The sequence below is a fragment of the Xenopus tropicalis genome, chromosome 10, assembly GCF_000004195.4.
Source record: "Xenopus tropicalis strain Nigerian chromosome 10, UCB_Xtro_10.0, whole genome shotgun sequence".
Taxonomy (NCBI): Eukaryota; Metazoa; Chordata; class Amphibia; order Anura; family Pipidae; genus Xenopus; species Xenopus tropicalis.
Genome location: NC_030686.2, coordinates 5,602,238 through 5,621,444, shown reverse-complemented (window position 1 = coordinate 5,621,444; position 19,207 = coordinate 5,602,238). Strand labels below are relative to the sequence as shown.

At 47.2% G+C, this 19,207-nt stretch overlaps 2 protein-coding genes across 3 annotated transcripts in view; one reads left to right on the top strand and one right to left on the bottom strand.

The window, feature by feature from the left end:
* spo11 (SPO11 meiotic protein covalently bound to DSB) overlaps nucleotides 1-19,207 on the top strand; it is a 130,292-nt gene that overhangs the window by 42,692 nt on the left and 68,393 nt on the right. The window lies entirely within an intron of this gene.
* The window catches only part of bmp7.1 (bone morphogenetic protein 7, gene 1), a 55,186-nt gene that overhangs the window by 3,910 nt on the left and 32,069 nt on the right, over nucleotides 1-19,207 (bottom strand). Inside the window, exons 2-3 of the mRNA NM_203866.1 lie at nucleotides 6,240-6,432; nucleotides 2,019-2,167 (exon numbers count right to left, since the gene is read on the bottom strand). Of these exons, the coding sequence (NP_989197.1) occupies nucleotides 2,019-2,167; nucleotides 6,240-6,432 (342 nt within the window). The remainder of the gene's footprint in view (nucleotides 1-2,018; nucleotides 2,168-6,239; nucleotides 6,433-19,207) is intronic.

Sequence of the window (19,207 nt, the reverse complement as noted above, 5' to 3'; positions counted from 1 at the left end):
GTAAATGATAAGGATATTAGCAGTCACTGAGGGGTTCTGTGCCCATATAAAGGCACAAGGCTGCAGGCTGAGTTATACAGGGAACTCTGAGTATCACTCATGTATTATAAGGGATACTGTACCCCCTACTGTAAATGATAAGGATATTAGCAGTCACTGAGGGGTTCTGTGCCCCCCATATAAAGGCACAAGGCTGCAGGCTGAGTTATACAGGGAACTCTGAGTATCACTCATGTATTATAAGGGATAATGTACCCCCTACTGTAAATGATAAGGATATTAGCAGTCACTGAGGGGTTCTGTGCCCCCCATATAAAGGCACAAGGCTGCAGGCTGAGTTATACAGGGAACTCTGAGTATCACTCATGTATTATAAGGGATAATGTACCCCCTACTGTAAATGATAAGGATATTAGCAGTCACTGAGGGGTTCTGTGCCCCCCATATAAAGGCACAAGGCTGCAGGCTGAGCTATACAGGGAACTCTGAGTATCACTCATGTATTATAAGGGATAATGTACCCCCTACTGTAAATATTAAGGATATTAGCAGTCACTGAGGGGTTCTGTGCCCCCCATATAAAGGCACAAGGCTGCAGGCTGAGTTATACAGGAACTCTGAGTATCACTCATGTATTATAAGGGATAATGTACCCCCTACTGTAAATGATAAGGATATTAGCAGTCACTGAGGGGTTCTGTGCCCCCCATATAAAGGCACAAGGCTGCAGGCTGAGTTATACAGGGAACTCTGAGTATCACTCATGTATTATAAGGGATAATGTACCCCCTACTGTAAATGATAAGGATATTAGCAGTCACTGAGGGGTTCTGTGCCCCCCATATAAAGGCACAAGGCTGCAGGCTGAGTTATACAACTCTGAGTATCACTCATGTATTATAAGGGATAATGTACCCCCTACTGTAAATGATAAGGATATTAGCAGTCACTGAGGGGTTCTGTGCCCATATAAAGGCACAAGGCTGCAGGCTGAGTTATACAGGGAACTCTGAGTATCACTCATGTATTATAAGGGATAATGTACCCCCTACTGTAAATGATAAGGATATTAGAAGTCACTGAGGGGGTTCCATGACCGTATAAAGTAGAAAAGTATTTAAGTTCTGAGATGACTTCTAATATTGAAACAAATCGGTACTAGGCAGGTATAACGACTCTATACTATATATACTGGTAACTGCAGGATACATGTTACGGGGCTGAGTGGGATCACTCTGGGGTCTGTGGTTTCCTCCCACACAAAATGACAGTCAGATGAAGTGGCTCCTGGGGAAGCAGAGGTCGGTGTTTGTGTGAGTGAGTTACAGACAGGGAAATTATAGTGTTTGCTCCACTGGGTTATTACAATACATGAACTGCCCCAGCGATTCCCACTTGCAAAGAGAGACCCGTCTGTATCAGTGAGCGACTCACTATTTATATTGAATTAAATTGGCGGCAATGGGGCAGTCGGTTCGGGGACCGCATCAACGAGCCAATGCGGTCCCTGATCCAACTGAATTTTCTAACCTGGCTGATCGATATCTGGGCACTTTCAGGGCAGATATCGGTCGGCCAGGCCCCTCGTTTCTGCCCCTACACGGGCCGATAAGCTGCTGAATCTGTCTAAGGGACCCATATCTGCAGCTACAATCGGCCCGTGTATGGGGACCTTAAAGGGGAACTGTCATCCAAACATAAATGTATTTAAAAATCTGAGCTGTCAATCACATATTGCCTGCCCCGCCTCTATGCCGCAGGCATACAGGCGGGGCAGGCAATATATGATTGACAGCTCAGATTTTTAAATACATTTATAACAGGTATGGGTGATTTAATAGTGTAAAATTATATATATATGATACAAAAGGATTTGGAATTATTTCCCTTTAAGCTTTCCATTATCATACAATGGGATTGCGATGAAACCTTCATCACATCACTGTTCTCTGGTTACGACTCCTGAAACAGTATAGCAGGAGTCAGCCCTCCGCCAAGAGATTGCACTTGCATCTTACCATCGATACTCTCCACAGACAGCTGCAGTCCAAGGTTGTGTTGGGGGTTCACCACCCAGTGGTTACTGGTAGTTGTGATATCGAACACCAGCCATCCTTCTTCTGCCGCCCAGATCGTTCTAGAGTCCAGTTCATACAGGTCAGAATCTCTAGGGACAGATATGCAGGTAAGTCAAAACACCACAACACAGCTTATTGTGTGCCCAGAACATTCCTTCTCTGTATATTTGTATTTATACATATGGGTAGGGGGTGCCATAGTGTTTCCCTTAGACAGTACAGTATGGGGGTACAGCTTATTGTGTGCCCAGAACATTCCTTCTCTGTATATTTGTATTTATACATATGGGTAGGGGGTGCCATAGTGTTTCCCTTAGACAGTACAGTATGGGGGTACAGCTTATTGTGTGCCCAGAACATTCCTTCTCTGTATATTTGTATTTATACATATGGGTAGGAGGTGCCATAGTGTTTCCCTTAGACAGTACAGTATGGGGGTACAGCTTATTGTGTGCCCAGAACATTCCTTCTCTGTATATTTGTATTTATACATATGGGTAGGGGGTGCCATAGTGTTTCCCTTAGACAGTACAGTATGGGGGTACAGCTTATTGTGTGCCCAGAACATTCCTTCTCTGTATATTTGTATTTATACATATGGGTAGGGGGTGCCATAGTGTTTCCCTTAGACAGTACAGTATGGGGGTACAGCTTATTGTGTGCCCAGAACATTCCTTCTCTGTATATTTGTATTTATACATATGGGAGGGAGGTGCCATACTAATTTGTATGCTTTCATGCTCCCACGTTATTCCAATGGGAAACATGAAGGCCAGTACAGGACAGTCCCGGCTCGTGAGTGGAAAGGGTTACTGGTTCCTCTGGGTTCTGGCTTGTAGGAGGCCAGTGACAAAATCCTTCCGCTTTCCCTCCTTAGTGTTTTACTGCAGCTTGTGACTCATCTGAAATTAGGAATTCCAATTGCACAAACAAATAATAAGTCATTAGGCAGCGGGTCTGGGTGATGTGTAATGCAGTCCTGATAAAGTCACATATACGCTACGTTACAGGAATGTTCTGGGCTTAATGGCTGCTAACGGTCACCGAATGTGGCACAGAGAGCCGGCACTGGGCTTGTGGCCTAGAACTGTATGTAAAGCCATTATGTGGCCCCTGCTATGGGATAAACACTGGGTATTTATACACAAGATATTTCCTATGTTACACAGCAACATGATTGTGGCACTGTCCCACTGTAGCCCTATGGCAAATGTGTCTGTTAGCTACTACTGGTGAGAAACGGTACTGCAACTAGTAATCTATACATTTACCCTCAGCCACTTTTATCTGCAGTAACTCTGAATGTAAGAATTTTAAAAAACAATCAGAGACCCCATACACCCCACTAAACCTCCTGGGTCCAAGCCCAAGTTGTCAAACATTTAGCCACATCCCCCCCCATTAACATCAAAACAAGTTTACAATATGTTATCCTGCTATTCTTCCTGGAACGTCTAGTTCTGCGAATAAGTGTTTCCTTCTAATTTCACCCTAACTGACCCTGAGGCTGTGCTACAAGCCCAGGGCACAAATAAGCACTCACCCCAAATCCCCCCTAACTGGCCTTCAGGCTGGGCCCCCTTAGCCCATAACAAGGTTACAGATATATAGAAACATTGGGGTAACAGTCACCCCGCTATAGTTCCAGGGGTACCCAGGGCACAAATAAGCACTCACCCCAAATCCCCCCCTAACTGGCCTTCAGGCCAGGCCCCCATTGCTGCAAGCCCACCTAAGCACTGAGGCCCACAGCCTGCCCTTTAAAGGGGACACTAAGTGCTACATGTAACCTGCTCCCATAAGAAAAGGCACAGTTCCAGTTACAAAGCACAAACACGTTCCCATAATCTGAAAGAAGTTAAAATATTTTACAATCAATCCCCCATTCTCATGATGTGAGCCTCAAGTTTGTTTAGTTTCATCAATATACTGAAACCGCCTGCATTTGGGGTCCCTGCCCCCCCCCAGACACACACAGCACAATACGGTATATATGAGGGTTTGCAATAAATCTTATGTCGTAATACTGAGCGGCGCACTTAGTGGAATCCAAACAGTGCGGGAATGGGATGAGTTGTTTATACGAGGGTATGAAATAGAGAATGGGAAGGGGGGGGGGGAGTTGGTCACTGGATCGTACTATTGCAGACAGGGGACATTCTGAATTCAGCTTATCGGCCTGTGTAGGGGCAGAAACAACGGCCATACCCGACCGATATCTGCCCTAAATTGGCCAGATATTGATCGGCCAGGTTAAAAGATTCAGTCGGATCGGGGACCGCATCGGCTCATTGATACGGTCCCCGAACCGACTGCCCCATTGCCGCCAATATAATTTGATTATAATTCAAATTAGCCTTTATGTTCCCCGATATCACCCACCCATAGGTGGGGATATTGGGTGAAGATGCGCTCGTTTGGCGACCTCGCCAAGCGATCAAATCTTCACGTGTACGGGCACCTTAGCTCTAACGGTCGGCACACAATAAAACATCCATTTATTGGCCGAGGAAGCCAACCAAGCAGATCTTTGCCAAATGGGACTGAGCAGATCATTAGGCACTTAAGCCAGAGATCAGATCATACTGCAGGCCCATTGGCTGAAGGCCATATCATCATGCTGATTCCAGGGGACTTTCTAACCTGCACGATAGATAACTGGGCAATTTCAGGGCAGATACCAGTCAGGGAGGGTGTCAGGAAGGGACCATATGGGCCACCGTAACTGTAGCTTTCAGGATCCTACCTGTGTTCTCTTATGCATGACTGGGAGCAATGTACCAAAGGAAAGTGGCCCAATGAGAAGCCAGAATGGGTCCCCAGTTGTGGTGAATGTTGAATTACTGATGCAGATACTCCATAAAGCTATATAGCTGGGAAACTGCAACCATGGTGTCTCTATATATCTGTAATCTCGTTACCTTGTTCTGCACAGAAAACGGTACAGAGACTTGAACCTAAAGAGTCTGAAAAGCCCGGAGTTAAATTTAGGTGAAAAGAAAGCAAATTCTGTACATAACGACCTCCACTCTCCCCCTGAGAGAGCCATAAAGCTCAGCTCATAAAGCCAGAGGCAGGCACATACGCGCCGCTGCCAATCACAGGAAAGAACCCAATGTGGAGATGTTTATAGGAATTCTTGGTGCAGATTCGGGCTTGCCGGGAATCATAAAACGGGGCCATCGGAGACTCCGTGCAATGCGAGGCATCCACTTGCTCTATAATTCATGGGGAGCCTTCCACTTAGCAAAGATGCTGCTCCACAGTGCAGCCTGGGACACAGGAGAGTGTCTTTTAAAGGGGAAGTAAGACTAAATTCCAACGTGTATTTATATGGAACAGATGCCATCTTTTGGCAACAGCTTTAATTGCTAACGAAAGCCCCCCAAAGGATTAGGGTAGAAATAATCTATAGGCATAAGACCCTCTTGGAGGCCCAGCCTTTGGCTATAGCTGCCCTTAGCTCATAACGAGTTTACAGATATATTGGTATATTTGCTGTTTAGCCAAGAACATATAGCATAGAAAATATCCCCAAATCTATCCCCGACTGACCCTCAAGCTGTATCTAGGAGAGGAAACAGGCTTTTTCCCAAATCTTAATCTACCTGGCCTTTAGGCTAGGCTCCACCCCTTAGGGAAGCAAGTCCCACAGCGTGGGCACTACAGGTGGACACACGCGGTAAGATTTGCTAGTTTGGCGAGGTTGCCAAACGAGCAAATCTTTTCCCTGAAATGCCCACTTTTGGCCGTATTGTATGAGCCAATATAGGCTCTGATTCGATGAAAAAATTAAGCCTGTCCAATAGACATCTGGGCAATTTTTGGCCAGATATGGGTTAGGGAGGCCTGTCAAAGGGTCCCATACATGGGCAGATAAAATGACAGGTTAAGGACCCAGACCAGCAGCTTTAATCTGCCCTGTATGGCCACCTTAAGGGTATGGTTCCCAAAATGTGGGTGTGGCCTCCCTAGCAAGGCATATATCAGTGGATGGGGAGCCCAGACTGATGGATAGTTAGGAAAGAATTTAATGTTGAATATTTTTTTGGACAGCAATGAATAGCCTAAACCTTCCCCCAAAAAATGCTGTGATGGGTTATAGAATGGCTGAGCCAATCAATAGGGAGATTCTGGTTCATAGATAGATCCAATACATACCTGCCCTGGTGTTCCTGCAGGACTTGGTAGACGCTGATCTGGAAAGTCTCATTTTCAAACCTTTCCCGGATATAATCCTTATATATCCTGAACTCGGCCGCCGTCACCGCTTCGCCCTCTGGGATTTTGGCAATGTCGAAGCGGAATTCCCGGTGGTGCCGCCTCTGATGGAAGAATTCTTTGTCGTGCTCCACTGGGGAAAAATAAACACAGAAAATCTACCTGTAAACTCTTACATGTCCGTACAGCATTCTCCATTCAGGTATATACGCACGATTGGTTCTTTGCTTACGCACAGCACGTACCCTGCTCTGACACTGTAACTGGGAAACCCAAAGATAGGACTGAGGGGGCCCAGCTTGAAGCCCAGTTAGGGGAGATTTAGGGAAAATACATGTTTTTCCAAGTTCGATCACCTATTTCCACCTCAAATTGCATCAAAAGGCAACATGATCTCCCTTAAGGTGGCCATTGCACTGTAAGATCTGCTCAGTTGGCGAGGTTACCAAGGGGGCGGGGCTTCTCTCAATATGCCCACCTATGGGTGGGCGATATTGGACTAATTCGATCATTTGGCCTCAGGGACAAACAATCTAATTAAATTGACGTCGGTTCGGGGACTACATCAACAAGCCGATGCGGTCTCCAATCCGGCAGAAAAATCGAACCTTTCTCATTGAGATCTGCCCGATTTCAGGCCACCATTTTGGAAAACCAAAGCAATGAAGGGCTTTCCACAGGCGACTCCTATTGTCATTGGGAAAAATGCAACACCTGCTCAGCGATTACACATAAATGGGTCTTGATCTCCCCATATGCTCTCAGGCAAGACCCTAAGGAAGATGAGTGCCATTGGGGCACAGTATAACCTGCACCTCCACTCTTCCATATTTGTCAGTATTACAAGCTTTCAATGATGCAGGGCAGTGGCCCAACCCTGTGGCTCTAACAGTAATGGGGTAAAATAGAGAACAGGAAAGAACATAAACACAAGCTCTTTGCTTATATAAAGAATTTTAGATACACAAGCCCATTTTAGCTGCCGATATCAGTCCTTCGCTTATCTGCCTGTTTATGGGCACGAACGTCGGCCTCCCCCATCTCAATGTTTGATTTTTCAGTCAGATTGGGGACCACATTGGCTTGTTGATCCCCGAACTGATGGTACCTATACCCACCATTTTAATGTGATCATTTGGCCCTAGGGCCAAATGACTGAATTAGCCCGATATCATCCACCCATAAGTGGGCATACTGTGAGAAGATCCACTCACTTGGCAATCTTGCCAAACGAGCAGATGTTACAGTGTTTGGCCACCCTAAAGGTCCCCATACACGGTCCCTTAAGGTCCCCATACACGGCCGGTAGTAGCTGCCAATATGGGTGCCTTGGTCTGATTCGGCAGCTTATCGGCCCGTGTATGGGCACTTCCGACAGGTCTGCCTGAAATCGGGCAGATCTCGATCGGGCAGGTAAGAAAATCTAGTCGGATCGGGGACCCCATTGGCTCGTTGATACAGTCCCCGGACCAACTTTGCCTATACCCATCATTATGTCTCCCCAGGGCTAAACAATCGAATTACCCTGGATTCTCCCGATATCGCCCACCCGCAGCCAGTGGATCTGCCACTGTATGGGGACCTTTAGACCGATTCGGCAGCTTATCGGCCCATGTATGGGCGCTACCGATGGGCCTTCCCGACCGATATCTGGCCTGAAATTGGCCAGATATCGATCGGGCAGGTTAAAAAATCTAGTCGAATCGGGGACCGCATCCCATTCCAAAGAATTCCCATAAATGGGCAGATATCAGCAGCCACTCTTATTGTATCCAAGCTCATTCTGATATTGCTGAGAAGACACGGAAACTCCTACCAGTAGATATAGATATCCTCGCCTAGAAATCAGGCCCTCAGAGATCTAACTCATGGTTTCTATGGCCAGAGGCCTTAGAAATGAGTACTGAGCATTCTCTGATCTGTTCATGTTCCTTGATCTTGTGCTTTGGTTTTGCCTATGGGAAAGACGTACAACCAACACCCAACGACAGCTGAAAGTCATTCAGGGATTCTCTACGAGAGGCTAGAGGGCCGCCGATTGCTGTTTCTTGTTATCTGAAGGAACAAATTGAAAGGCTTCCTGCAGTGTGAGCCCTGGTGCCTACAATCCATCAAAGGAATGGCATCGGAAGTTAAACATTGCCATCACGCTATCACAAAAATTGATAATGTCTGTTAAAAGCTGCCCGATTGGATACAGATGGGAACATACATGAGGTGCAGTCAGAAAACATCACACGGGGTAATAGGCCTTGTGATCTTAGCGCATCTGACAGCAAGACTTTACGGGCAGCCCATTAAGTACCATCATCTGTTTTCCTACGTTAGGCCGTCCCTGGTGCCTAGCCTGGGGGCTAGCTACATTTCTATTAAAGCAGGAGGATCTGCAACATTCGGCCAGTTACAGGCATCTGCAGGCCAAAAGCCATTCATGGAGAAAGGGACTGATGGGAATGTGATAGGGACCTTAGATTGTAAGCTCACTGGGGCAGGGACTGATGGGAATGTGATAGGGACCTTAGATTGTAAGCTCACTGGGGCAGGGACTGATGGGAATGTGATAGGGACCTTAGATTGTAAGCTCACTGGGGCAGGGGAACTGGTATGGAATTGTGATAGGGACCTTTAGATTGTAAGCTCACTGGGGCAGGGCTGATGGGAATGGAATTAGGGACCTTTAGATTGTAAGCTCACTGGGGCAGGGGACTGATGGGGAATGTGGATAGGACCTTAGATGTAAGCTCATGGGGCAGGGACTGATGGGAATGTGATAGGGACCTTAGATTGGTAAGCTCACTGGGGCAGGGGCTGATGGGAATGGGGGATAGGGACCTTAGATTGTAAGCTTCACTGGGGGCATGGAACTGATGGGAATGGGATAGGGACCTTTAGGATTGTAAGCTCACTGGGGCAGGGACCTGGAGGGGAAAGTTTTAGGACCTGCTTTTGCTCATGGGTTTTAAGGTGGTGATGGATGGGATAGGGACCTTAGATTTGTAAACTCACTGGGGCAGGGGGCTTGATGGGAATGGGATAGGGCCTTAGGATTTGTAAGCTCTCTGGGGCAGGGGACTGATGGGAATGGATAGGGACCTAAGATTTGTAAGCTCACTGGGGCAGGGAACTGATGGGGAATGGGATAGGGGTCCTTAGATTGTTAAAGCTCCACGGGGAGGGACTGATGGAATGGGATAGGGACCTTAGATTGTAAGCTCACTGGGGCAGGGACTGATGGGAATGTGATAGGGACCTTAGATTGTAAGCTCACTGGGGCAGGGACTGATGGGAATGAGATAGGGACCTTAGATTGTAAGCCTCACTGGGGCAGGGACTGATGGGAATGTGATAGGGACCTTAGATTGTAAGCTCACTGGGGCAGGGACTGATGGGAATGGGATAGGGACCTTAGATTGTAAGCTCACTGGGGCAGGGACTGATGGGAATGGGATAGGGACCTTAGATTGTAAGCTCACTGGGGCAGGGACTGATGGGAATGGGATAGGGACCTGATTAGCCATGGGCAGGGACTTGGATGGATAGGCCTTAGATTGTAGCTCACTGGGGAGGACTGATGGGAATGTGATAGGGACCTTAGATTGTAAGCTCACTGGGGCAGGGACTGATGGGAATGGGATAGGGACCTTAGATTGTAAGCTCACTGGGGCAGGGACTGATGGGAATGTGATAGGGACCTTAGATTGTAAGCTCACTGGGGCAGGGACTGATGGGAATGTGATAGGGACCTTAGATTGTAAGCTCACTGGGGCAGGGACTGATGGGAATGTGATAGGGACCTTAGATTGTAAGCTCACTGGGGCAGGGACTGATGGGAATGGGATAGGGACCTTAGATTGTAAGCTCACTGGGGCAGGGACTGATGGGAATGGGATAGGGACCTTAGATTGTAAGCTCACTGGTGCAGGGACTGATGGGAATGTGATAGGGACCTTAGATTGTAAGCTCACTGGGGCAGGGGCTGATGGGAATGGGATAGGGACCTTAGATTGTAAGCTCACTGGGGCAGGGGCTGATGGGAATGGGATAGGGACCTTAGATTGTAAGCTCACTGGGGCAGGGGCTGATGGGAATGGGATAGGGACCTTAGATTGTAAGCTCACTGGGGCAGGGACTGATGGGAATGTGATAGGGACCTTAGATTGTAAGCTCACTGGGGCAGGGACTGATGGGAATGTGATAGGGACCTTAGATTGTAAGCTCACTGGGGCAGGGGCTGATGGGAATGCCATATAAACTCAAAAAATCATTAAACAGCAATTATAACTCGTTTGCATGTATGAGATGGAGTTAGGAACGTTCTCTCTCCATGGGAAACCTTAAATCTCTCAGAGAGGAACCTCTAGGGGGGGCTACACGCAGCCCATGTCATTAGCAGTGTGACAATTAAAACAACAAATCACTGCCCACAGAAAGTCTAATGTCCCAAAAGTGCATTGTGCATTGTGTATTCATCATATACACGGGGAAAGCTACATGTAGCAGCAAATATTCAGCTACACCTAAAGCCAATTATACAGATATTACTGGAAAATATTCTTCAGCTCCTTTCCTGGGAAATCACAGAACCCCCCCCCCCCCCCACTTCTGTTGAAATAAGTCAGGCTAAAACTGTGTGGATCACATTACTGAAGCCGAAATGATTTGCATTTGCAGAAACCATACGAACTCACACATTGCCCGAAATCCCATTTTTTATTTTATGTAGTAATAAGTATCAGTCACACTTTACTGCTGCGCTGCAAGTTGGAGTGATATCCACCCCCCTCCCAGTAGGTATCAGAATAGCACTCAATAGTAAGAAATCCAAGTCCGGCTTGGGACTCCTCCAGTTACATGGGAGTAGGAGAAACAATAGGTTAGCTGAAAGCAGTTCTAATGGGTAGCGCTGGCTGAAAGCTCAGACTCAGGCACACTTTACTGCTGCGCTGCAAGTTGGAGTGATATCCCCCCCCCCCCAGCAGCCGATCAGCAGAACAATGGGAAGGGAGCAAGATAGCAGCTCCCAGTAGGTATCAGAATAGCACTCAATAGTAAGAAATCCAAGTCCGGCTTGGGACTCCTCCAGTTACATGGGAGTAGGAGAAACAATAGGTTAGCTGAAAGCAGTTCTAATGGGTAGCGCTGGCTGAAAGCTCAGACTCAGGCACACTTTACTGCTGCGCTGCAAGTTGGAGTGATATCCCCCCCCCCTCACCCCCAGCAGCCGATCAGCAGAACAATGGGAAGGGAGCAAGATAGCAGCTCCCAGTAGGTATCAGAATAGCACTCAATAGTAAGAAATCCAAGTCCGGCTTGGGACTCCTCCAGTTACATGGGAGTAGGAGAAACAATAGGTTAGCTGAAAGCAGTTCTAATGGGTAGCGCTGGCTGAAAGCTCAGACTGAGGCACAAGGCACTGAGATGGCGCCTACACACCAATATTACAGCTACAAATACATTTGTTGGTTGAAGAATAAAAGGTTAAATGGCAGAGGGAATTATTTGCTGTGTAACAGTGTCATTTAGAACCAAACTGGAGAGCTGCTGAATAACTGAAAAAAACATAAAAAAAAAAAGAATATCAATGTATACATGATACTAAAAGCTAATACAAAGGTGAACTTCCCCTTTAATTCAAATTACAGTGCAAATATTGAAGAATATATGAATTTGTAGTCTTGCCTATTCCCTGCACTATGATTGGGCCTCTCTCTATATTTACCAGCTCAGACTTCGAGGTTAGGCTCAAACCCAAGAACTCTAAAAACCTCCATTCACAGGAAGAGCTTTGTCTCAGCTCATTGGGGCTCATTTGTCAGTAACCAGTGACAACCAATCAAAAAGTTTGCAGCTGGCTGAAAAAAAAGCTAATTGTTGATTGGTTGCTATGGGTAACTGCCCAGGTGCAAAACTGCCCAGTGTTTATAAATGACCCCCATTGTGTTCAGAGGCAGAATGAAAGAGAGGCTGACTTTCCATTTAGAGACAGCTGCTCTATGGTTTCCCAGCCTTTGTTATTCGCCTCGATGAGTTGAAACAGGAAAGAGTTTAACAGATTAAACAGAGTTTATTGGTCGTTTTATCTATTGTGTCGTTTTCTGCAGATGTTTCAGAACTGAGAACATTCAGACTTTGATCCAGAAATGCAGAATAGTCTGTCGCCATTGGTTGTTCCTCAGCTTCATATACATATATTTATGTTTTGAATGGCCAATTCTAAGCAACTTTTCAATTGGTCTTCATTATTTATTTCCTATAGTTTTTTAATTATTTGCCGCCTTCTTCCAACTCTTTGTAACATTCAAATGGGGGTCACTGACCCCGGCAGCCAAAAAAGCTATTGCTCTGTGAGGCTCCAGTTTTATTGTTACTTTGTGTAACTTTCTTTTCTATTCAGTCCCCCTCCTCTCATTCAAGCCACTCCCTGGTTGCTAAGGTAATTTGGACCCTAGCAACCAGATAGCTGTTATAACTCCAAACAGGAATAATGTCATTGGGAAATATGTTTATTTCAAAACCCATCAGTTAATAGAGCTTCCCCAGCAGAATCCTGCATTGTAATCTGTTTTTCCCATGGGGCTAGCCATATTCTTCATTTCCCAGAGTGCTACAGCCATGTGACCTGTGCTCTGATACACTTCACTCACACTTTACTGCTGCGCTGCAAGTTGGAGTGATATCTCCCCCCTCACCCCCAGCAGCCGATCAGCAGAACAATGGGAAGGGAGCAAGATTGCAGCTCCCAGTAGGTATCAGAATAGCACTCAATAGTAAGAAATCCAAGTCCGGCTTGGGACTCCTCCAGTTACATGGGAGTAGGAGAAACAATAGGTTAGCCGAAAGCAGTTCTAATGTGTAGTGCTGCTGGCTCCTTCTGAAAGCTCAGACTCAGGCACACTTTACTGCTGCGCTGCAAGTTGGAGCGATATCCCCCCCTCACCCCAGCAGCCGATCAGCAGAACAATGGGAAGGGAGCAAGATAGCAGCTCCCAGTAGGTATCAGAATAGCACTCAATAGTAAGAAATCCAAGTCCAGCTTGGGACTCCTCCAGTTACATGGGAGTAGGAGAAACAATAGGTTAGCTGAAAGCAGTTCTAATGTGTAGTGCTGCTGGCTCCTTCTGAAAGCTCAGACTCAGGCACACTTTACTGCTGCGCTGCAAGTTGGAGTGATATCCCCCCCCCTCCCCCCCAGCAGCCGATCAGCAGAACAATGGGAAGGGAACAGGATAGCAGCTCCCAGTAGGTATCAGAATAGCACTCAATAGTAAGAAATCCAAGTCCGGCTTGGGACTCCTCCAGTTACATGGGAGTAGGAGAAACAATAGGTTAGCTGAAAGCAGTTCTAATGTGTAGCGCTGGCTGAAAGCTCAGACTCAGGCACAATGCACTGAGATGGCGCCTACACACCAATATTACAGCTACAAATACATTTGTTGGTTCAAGAATAAAAGGTTAAATGGCAGAGGGAATTATTTGCTGTGTAACAGTGTCAGTTAGAGATAAAAATTGCCCCATAAACATCATGGCGGTATCTGTTTAAGCTGACGCAACTGTCATCGGATATCGCGGCCCCGATTGCGACCCATCGAGCAGGAGCAAAATACTGCGGTTCCAACTGTGCCCCAAATGAAGGGAGATACATTATTATTATTGCAGCTTATGCTGTACAGGGCGGCATTATTACCGCTCCATCTCACGTATATAAGATACCTCCAGCGGACAGAAAAGCCATTCTACAAAGTACCCGTCAGCCATAAACAGACATCCCTTCAAACAAATGAGTTACACATGCAAAAAAAACCTTTTCCGAGCCTATCCCTCTCTCCCCGGCTACACGGTCCTGTTGCATTTATATCATGACTCAATTCCCATAATGAACAGATGTCAAAGGGATCGTGTAATAGAAAACCCCTGGATGTAAATGAAACACTTAAATCCGGGCACATGTGCGCGGCGGCGAGTGCAAACAATCCTATCTTTGTGGCTCCGGGATGGATTCAATTAGCCCCCCAGCCACGGGACCTTTCCTATCTCCGCTTCTGCTGCCTACGACTGCCTCTATATAGCGAGACATCCCCGACTACGAGAAAATTCATTTCCCAAAAGCCGCGCCGAAGGGATGGCGTTCTACTCCGGCACAGCTGGTTTGAGGCATTTTTCAGAAGTAAATGAAATCAAATGAGAATTTATAATCCTTCCTGCGGTCTGGATTCCATCAAGCTGAAATCATTATGAATGGAAGGCGCAGGTGCAGTAGAATAAAAAGGTTGGTTCTATTCCACATAATCCGGCAGATCTGCCTCTCGTACGGCGGAGTAAAAGGCGTGCGTGCATCTACTGGCAGCGTATGAAACGAGGCGGGCAGGGCAAACCCTCTGTAAAAGCTCTTGGCTTCTATAAAAGAGTCACACGTGCGACGGAGTTTGTTTTCTTAGATCCTTGTAAACAGGGCTCCGTTGAGTCAGAATCGTCCTACGTGCAATCCCAACGCAACTGCAACTGCTGGCATCCGGAGAGAAATACTCTGTACGACGTCTGCCCGCATCATCGGGGAGCTGTTGGGCCAAACATTCTGCTCGTTTCCACAATAGGGATGCATCAAATCCGCAGCCCCACTACTGAATCCATTGCAAGATATTTGGCATAAAGTTGAACCAAATTTTACTCCAGTTTGCAACAAAGGAATTCCAAAAAGCTCCAGGAAAGACCCATTTACATGGGTTTATCCTATAGCAGGGGTGGGCAAACTTTTTGGCTCAGGGGCCACATTGACTTACCGCCGGGCCGGGCCAGGCCAGCGTCACAAATCACAGGGCCTCTCAGCTGCCCACCCCAGCATCATCCAGCTCCCCCCCAGCATCTTCAAGCTCCCCCCAGCATCTTCCAGCTCCCCCCCAGCATCTTCCAGCTCCCCCCCAGCATCCTCCAGCTTCACCCCAGCATCCTCCAGCTCCACCCCAGCATCCTCCAGCTTCACCCCCAGCACCCTCCAGCTCCACTCCAACATCCTCCAGCTCCCTCCCAGCATCCTCCAGTTCCCTCCAGCTCCACCTCCATCCCAGCATCCTATAGGCTAAACTTCAGCCACTGGGTCTTTAAAGCAGAAACCAGCATTATAGCTGAGCAGATTCCTAACTATAGACAAGTTTCACCCTTTTTGGAGCTCATCAATGTAAAGGTTATACACGTTAAGATCCGCTGGCTTGGTCACCAAGCGAGCGGATCTTCTCCCGATATCCCCACCTACGGGTGGGCGATATCAGCCAAATTTAGAATAAAATGGCAATGGGCGCAGTCGGTTCGGGGTCCGCATTAATGAGCTGATTTACCCCCCAATTGATATCTGCCCAATTTCAGGCCAGATATCGGTCGGGCAGGCCCCTCGTTTCTGCCCCTACACGGGCCAATAAGCTGCTGAATCTGTCCAAGGGACCCATATCGGCAGCTACAATCGGCCCGTGTATGGCCACCTTAATGCAGGGTTTTCTGATCAGCTTAGGTGGAGCCAAAAGTGTGGCTTCACAAATATCATTAGGGTTGAGGAGACCGCCTCATACATATGCAAATAGACAAAAGAAATTCTGGGAACTAATCTCAAAGAGCCTCCAAGAAAATCCCATTTACATGGGTTAATGCTATGGGCTAAAAAATCAAATGAGGTTCCGTTTTGGTTCGCCTGAACGCCCAAGATCCAATTTCCGTGAAATGTTGAGGGGTACGGCCGAATCATGGATGTACTAGTAGTTATAGTGCACAAGAACGGCACAGCAATGCTTCCTATCATACCACCATGTGGTCTCACAACAGGCAAGTTGGCCAACAACAAGGGGACCTATAATGAACCAACTGGCCCATTCATAACAGTGGGCCTCTTAAATCAGTATTTTTGTGCCCAAGCATGGCACACTGGCGTTATCACTTGACTACGCTTCTCAAAAACACCTTTGGTACCCTGCTTGATTCTACTGTTTCACCTGCCCCACCTTGGTCTGTTGTGACTTTGCTTGTTCATTACCTGCTGCCTGAAGATTACCGCCATCAGAGAGCCTCCGACTCCACTCAAACCACTCCTTCACTAGCCCCTGTGTAATACGTGAGGGCACACTGTGCTACTGGGTCCAATGAGGAGGTGGAACAGTGGCTATAGTATCATCCCAGAGCATCAGGTTCCAGTTATACTTACAGGGCTATCGTGGGCGACAAACCGCTCTGAAAAAGCTTTCCACCAGCAATAATAGGAGTCGCCGGAAGAAAGCCCTTTGTATCGCTTTGGTAATTTATAGTTGCGTGAAGTTTCCTCCTTCGGAAAAAGAAGCGATACAAAGGGCTTTCCACTGGTAATAAAAGGAGTCGCCGATGGAAAGCCCTTTGCATCGCTTCGGTAATCTGAAGTCGCGCAAAGTTTCCTCCATCGGAAAAAGAAGCGATACGAAGGGCTTTCCACCGGCGACTCCTATTGTTGCAGGTGGAAAGCTTTTTCAGAGCGGTTTGTCACCCAAGAGAGCAGAGATCTATCTCAGGCTACCCAACCGCTCCAGGGGTTCTTACCCTTACTGCTCCTGGCTATGCAGTCTACCCTATTCCATTTCAGTTCTCTACATAGTGGTGGTTTGATGAAAGGGGCAGGGTGGATCCCCAGGTCCAAGTTCCTTTCTCTGCCCCCCAACTCTTAGTGTTGCTAGGTATTAATTCTGCTTCATTTTCTTTAGTTCTACCATTACTAGTAGCTAAATGGAAACTGCAAGGAGAATTCCAGATCCAACCAACCAATTCATGACTGCTCTTGGCTACTTTGCCAGGATGATTCCCCTAGTGGTAGCTTTCTAGAACTGCCTGATCCAGAGAAAACATTTCCAAGCCATATTTGCTCCTGGCTATTGAGTGGAGCATCACAGGAGAGACAGTCTCGTGGTGCACCTTCGGCACACTGCTAACCTTGTGAATAACTGGCCTGCCTTTCATTCTCTTATGTTTTCAACATATATTTACAAGGGTTACATAACAGAAGTCTGACGCACATGCGGCTTTAAATTACAGGTAATTACAGGTAACAGGAAAGCTAGGAGCCAATTCACCTCATTTAGAGTTAATGAGGCAAATAACGTGTTGTGGGTCCTACAGGGATACTTCAGTTTGGTTTTGGAAATTACCTCCTAGTGCTCTTCCATGAGATCATTTTTCTTTCCACCGTGATGTCCCATAAGCGTCTTCCACGGAGACCTACCCAAGCCGACATTCAGGATTCCCAGCTATAGGGGGGAGCTAAAGAGGGGGAACTGTGACAGATACAGCACTTGGGGGTCCCAAAGGGTTTATTATGAATGGCTGTTAATATGGACAAATGAGCAACCAATCATTTCAACTTGGGATGCACCGGATTTGGGCCGAATCCAGCCTTTTTTGAAGGATTCAGTTTCGGCCGAATTAGCACCCTGGAAGGGTTAAATGGTATTTAGGATTCAGATTCGGCAGAATCCATCAGGGTGCGTTCGGCCGAACCCAAAAAAGTGGGTTCGGTGCATCCCTAATTTCAACTGATAATGTGTTTTGGGGTTTTCCATACTGGGTCCCGTTGTTGAACTAAATCTCCCTGTGTAGCAGAGACAGTCACAGGCTAAATAGTCCTGCAACAAAGAAGAGCTTGTACACAATGCACTAATCAGTATATTCCTACGGCAGGGCGGAACCAAGGCTGACTAATTTAGAAGAAATGCAGCAGATCCGACGGCACAGTTCACATGTACAAGCTAAACATCAGTTTAAGTGTTTGTGTCCAACAACATTTGAAAACATCCTTTTCAACCGCAGAAACATCATAAAATACAGCTCATGTCATTGCTTAAACTGATCCAAGGCAAACTGAGTAGCTCTCATCAGGTGCACTGACTTCTGTGCGGTTAGAGAATGTGACTTGCTTGTCAGGTGACTGTCGCTTGGTAATAGATGAGAAAGGCACACTTTACTGCTGCGCTGCAAGTTGGAGTGATATCCCCCCCCTCACCCCCAGCAGCCGATCAGCAGAACAATGGGAAGGGAGCAAGATAGCAGCTCCCAGTAGGTATCAGAATAGCACTCAATAGTAAGAAATCCAAGTCCGGCTTGGGACTCCTCCAGTTACATGGGAGTAGGAGAAACAATAGGTTAGCTGAAAGCAGTTCTAATGTGTAGCGCTGGCTGAAAGCTCACATTCAGGCACACTTTACTGCTGCGCTGCAAGTTGGAGTGATATCCCCCCCCCCTCAACCCCAGCAGCCGATCAGCAGAACAATGGGAAGGGAGCAAGATATCAGCTCCCAGTAGGTATCAGAATTGCACTCAATAGTAACAAATCCAAGTCCGGCTTGGGACTCCTCCAGTTACATGGGAGTAGGAGAAACAATAGGTTAGCTCAGGGGTAGGGAACCTATGGCTCGGGAGCCAAATGTGGCTCTTTTGATGGCTGCATCTGGCTCGTTGCCAAATCTTTAATAAAAAAAAAAATAACGGGGGGGCGTGTCCTGCGCTCGGCAGATAGAAGACGTGTTCTACGCCCTCCTCCGCATCGCATCCACATCCGGCATCCTTGGCACCCACCCTACCTTGCCCCTGCGCTCGGCGGATAGAAGACGTGTTCTAAGCCTTAGAACACGTCTTCTATCTGCCGAACGCAGGCCACGCCCTCCTCTGCATCGCATCCGCATCTGGCATCCTTGGGACCCACCCTACCTTGCCCCGAAGCATCCGCGGCCAAACATATTGTTTGGCTCTAACGGAATTAATTTTAAAATATGTGGTGTTTACGGCTCTCTCAGCCAAAAAGGTTCCTGACCCCTGGGTTAGCTGAAAGCAGTTCTAATGGGTAGCGCTGGCTGAAAGCTCAGACTCAGGCACACTTTACTGCTGCGCTGCAAGTTGGAGTGATATCCCCC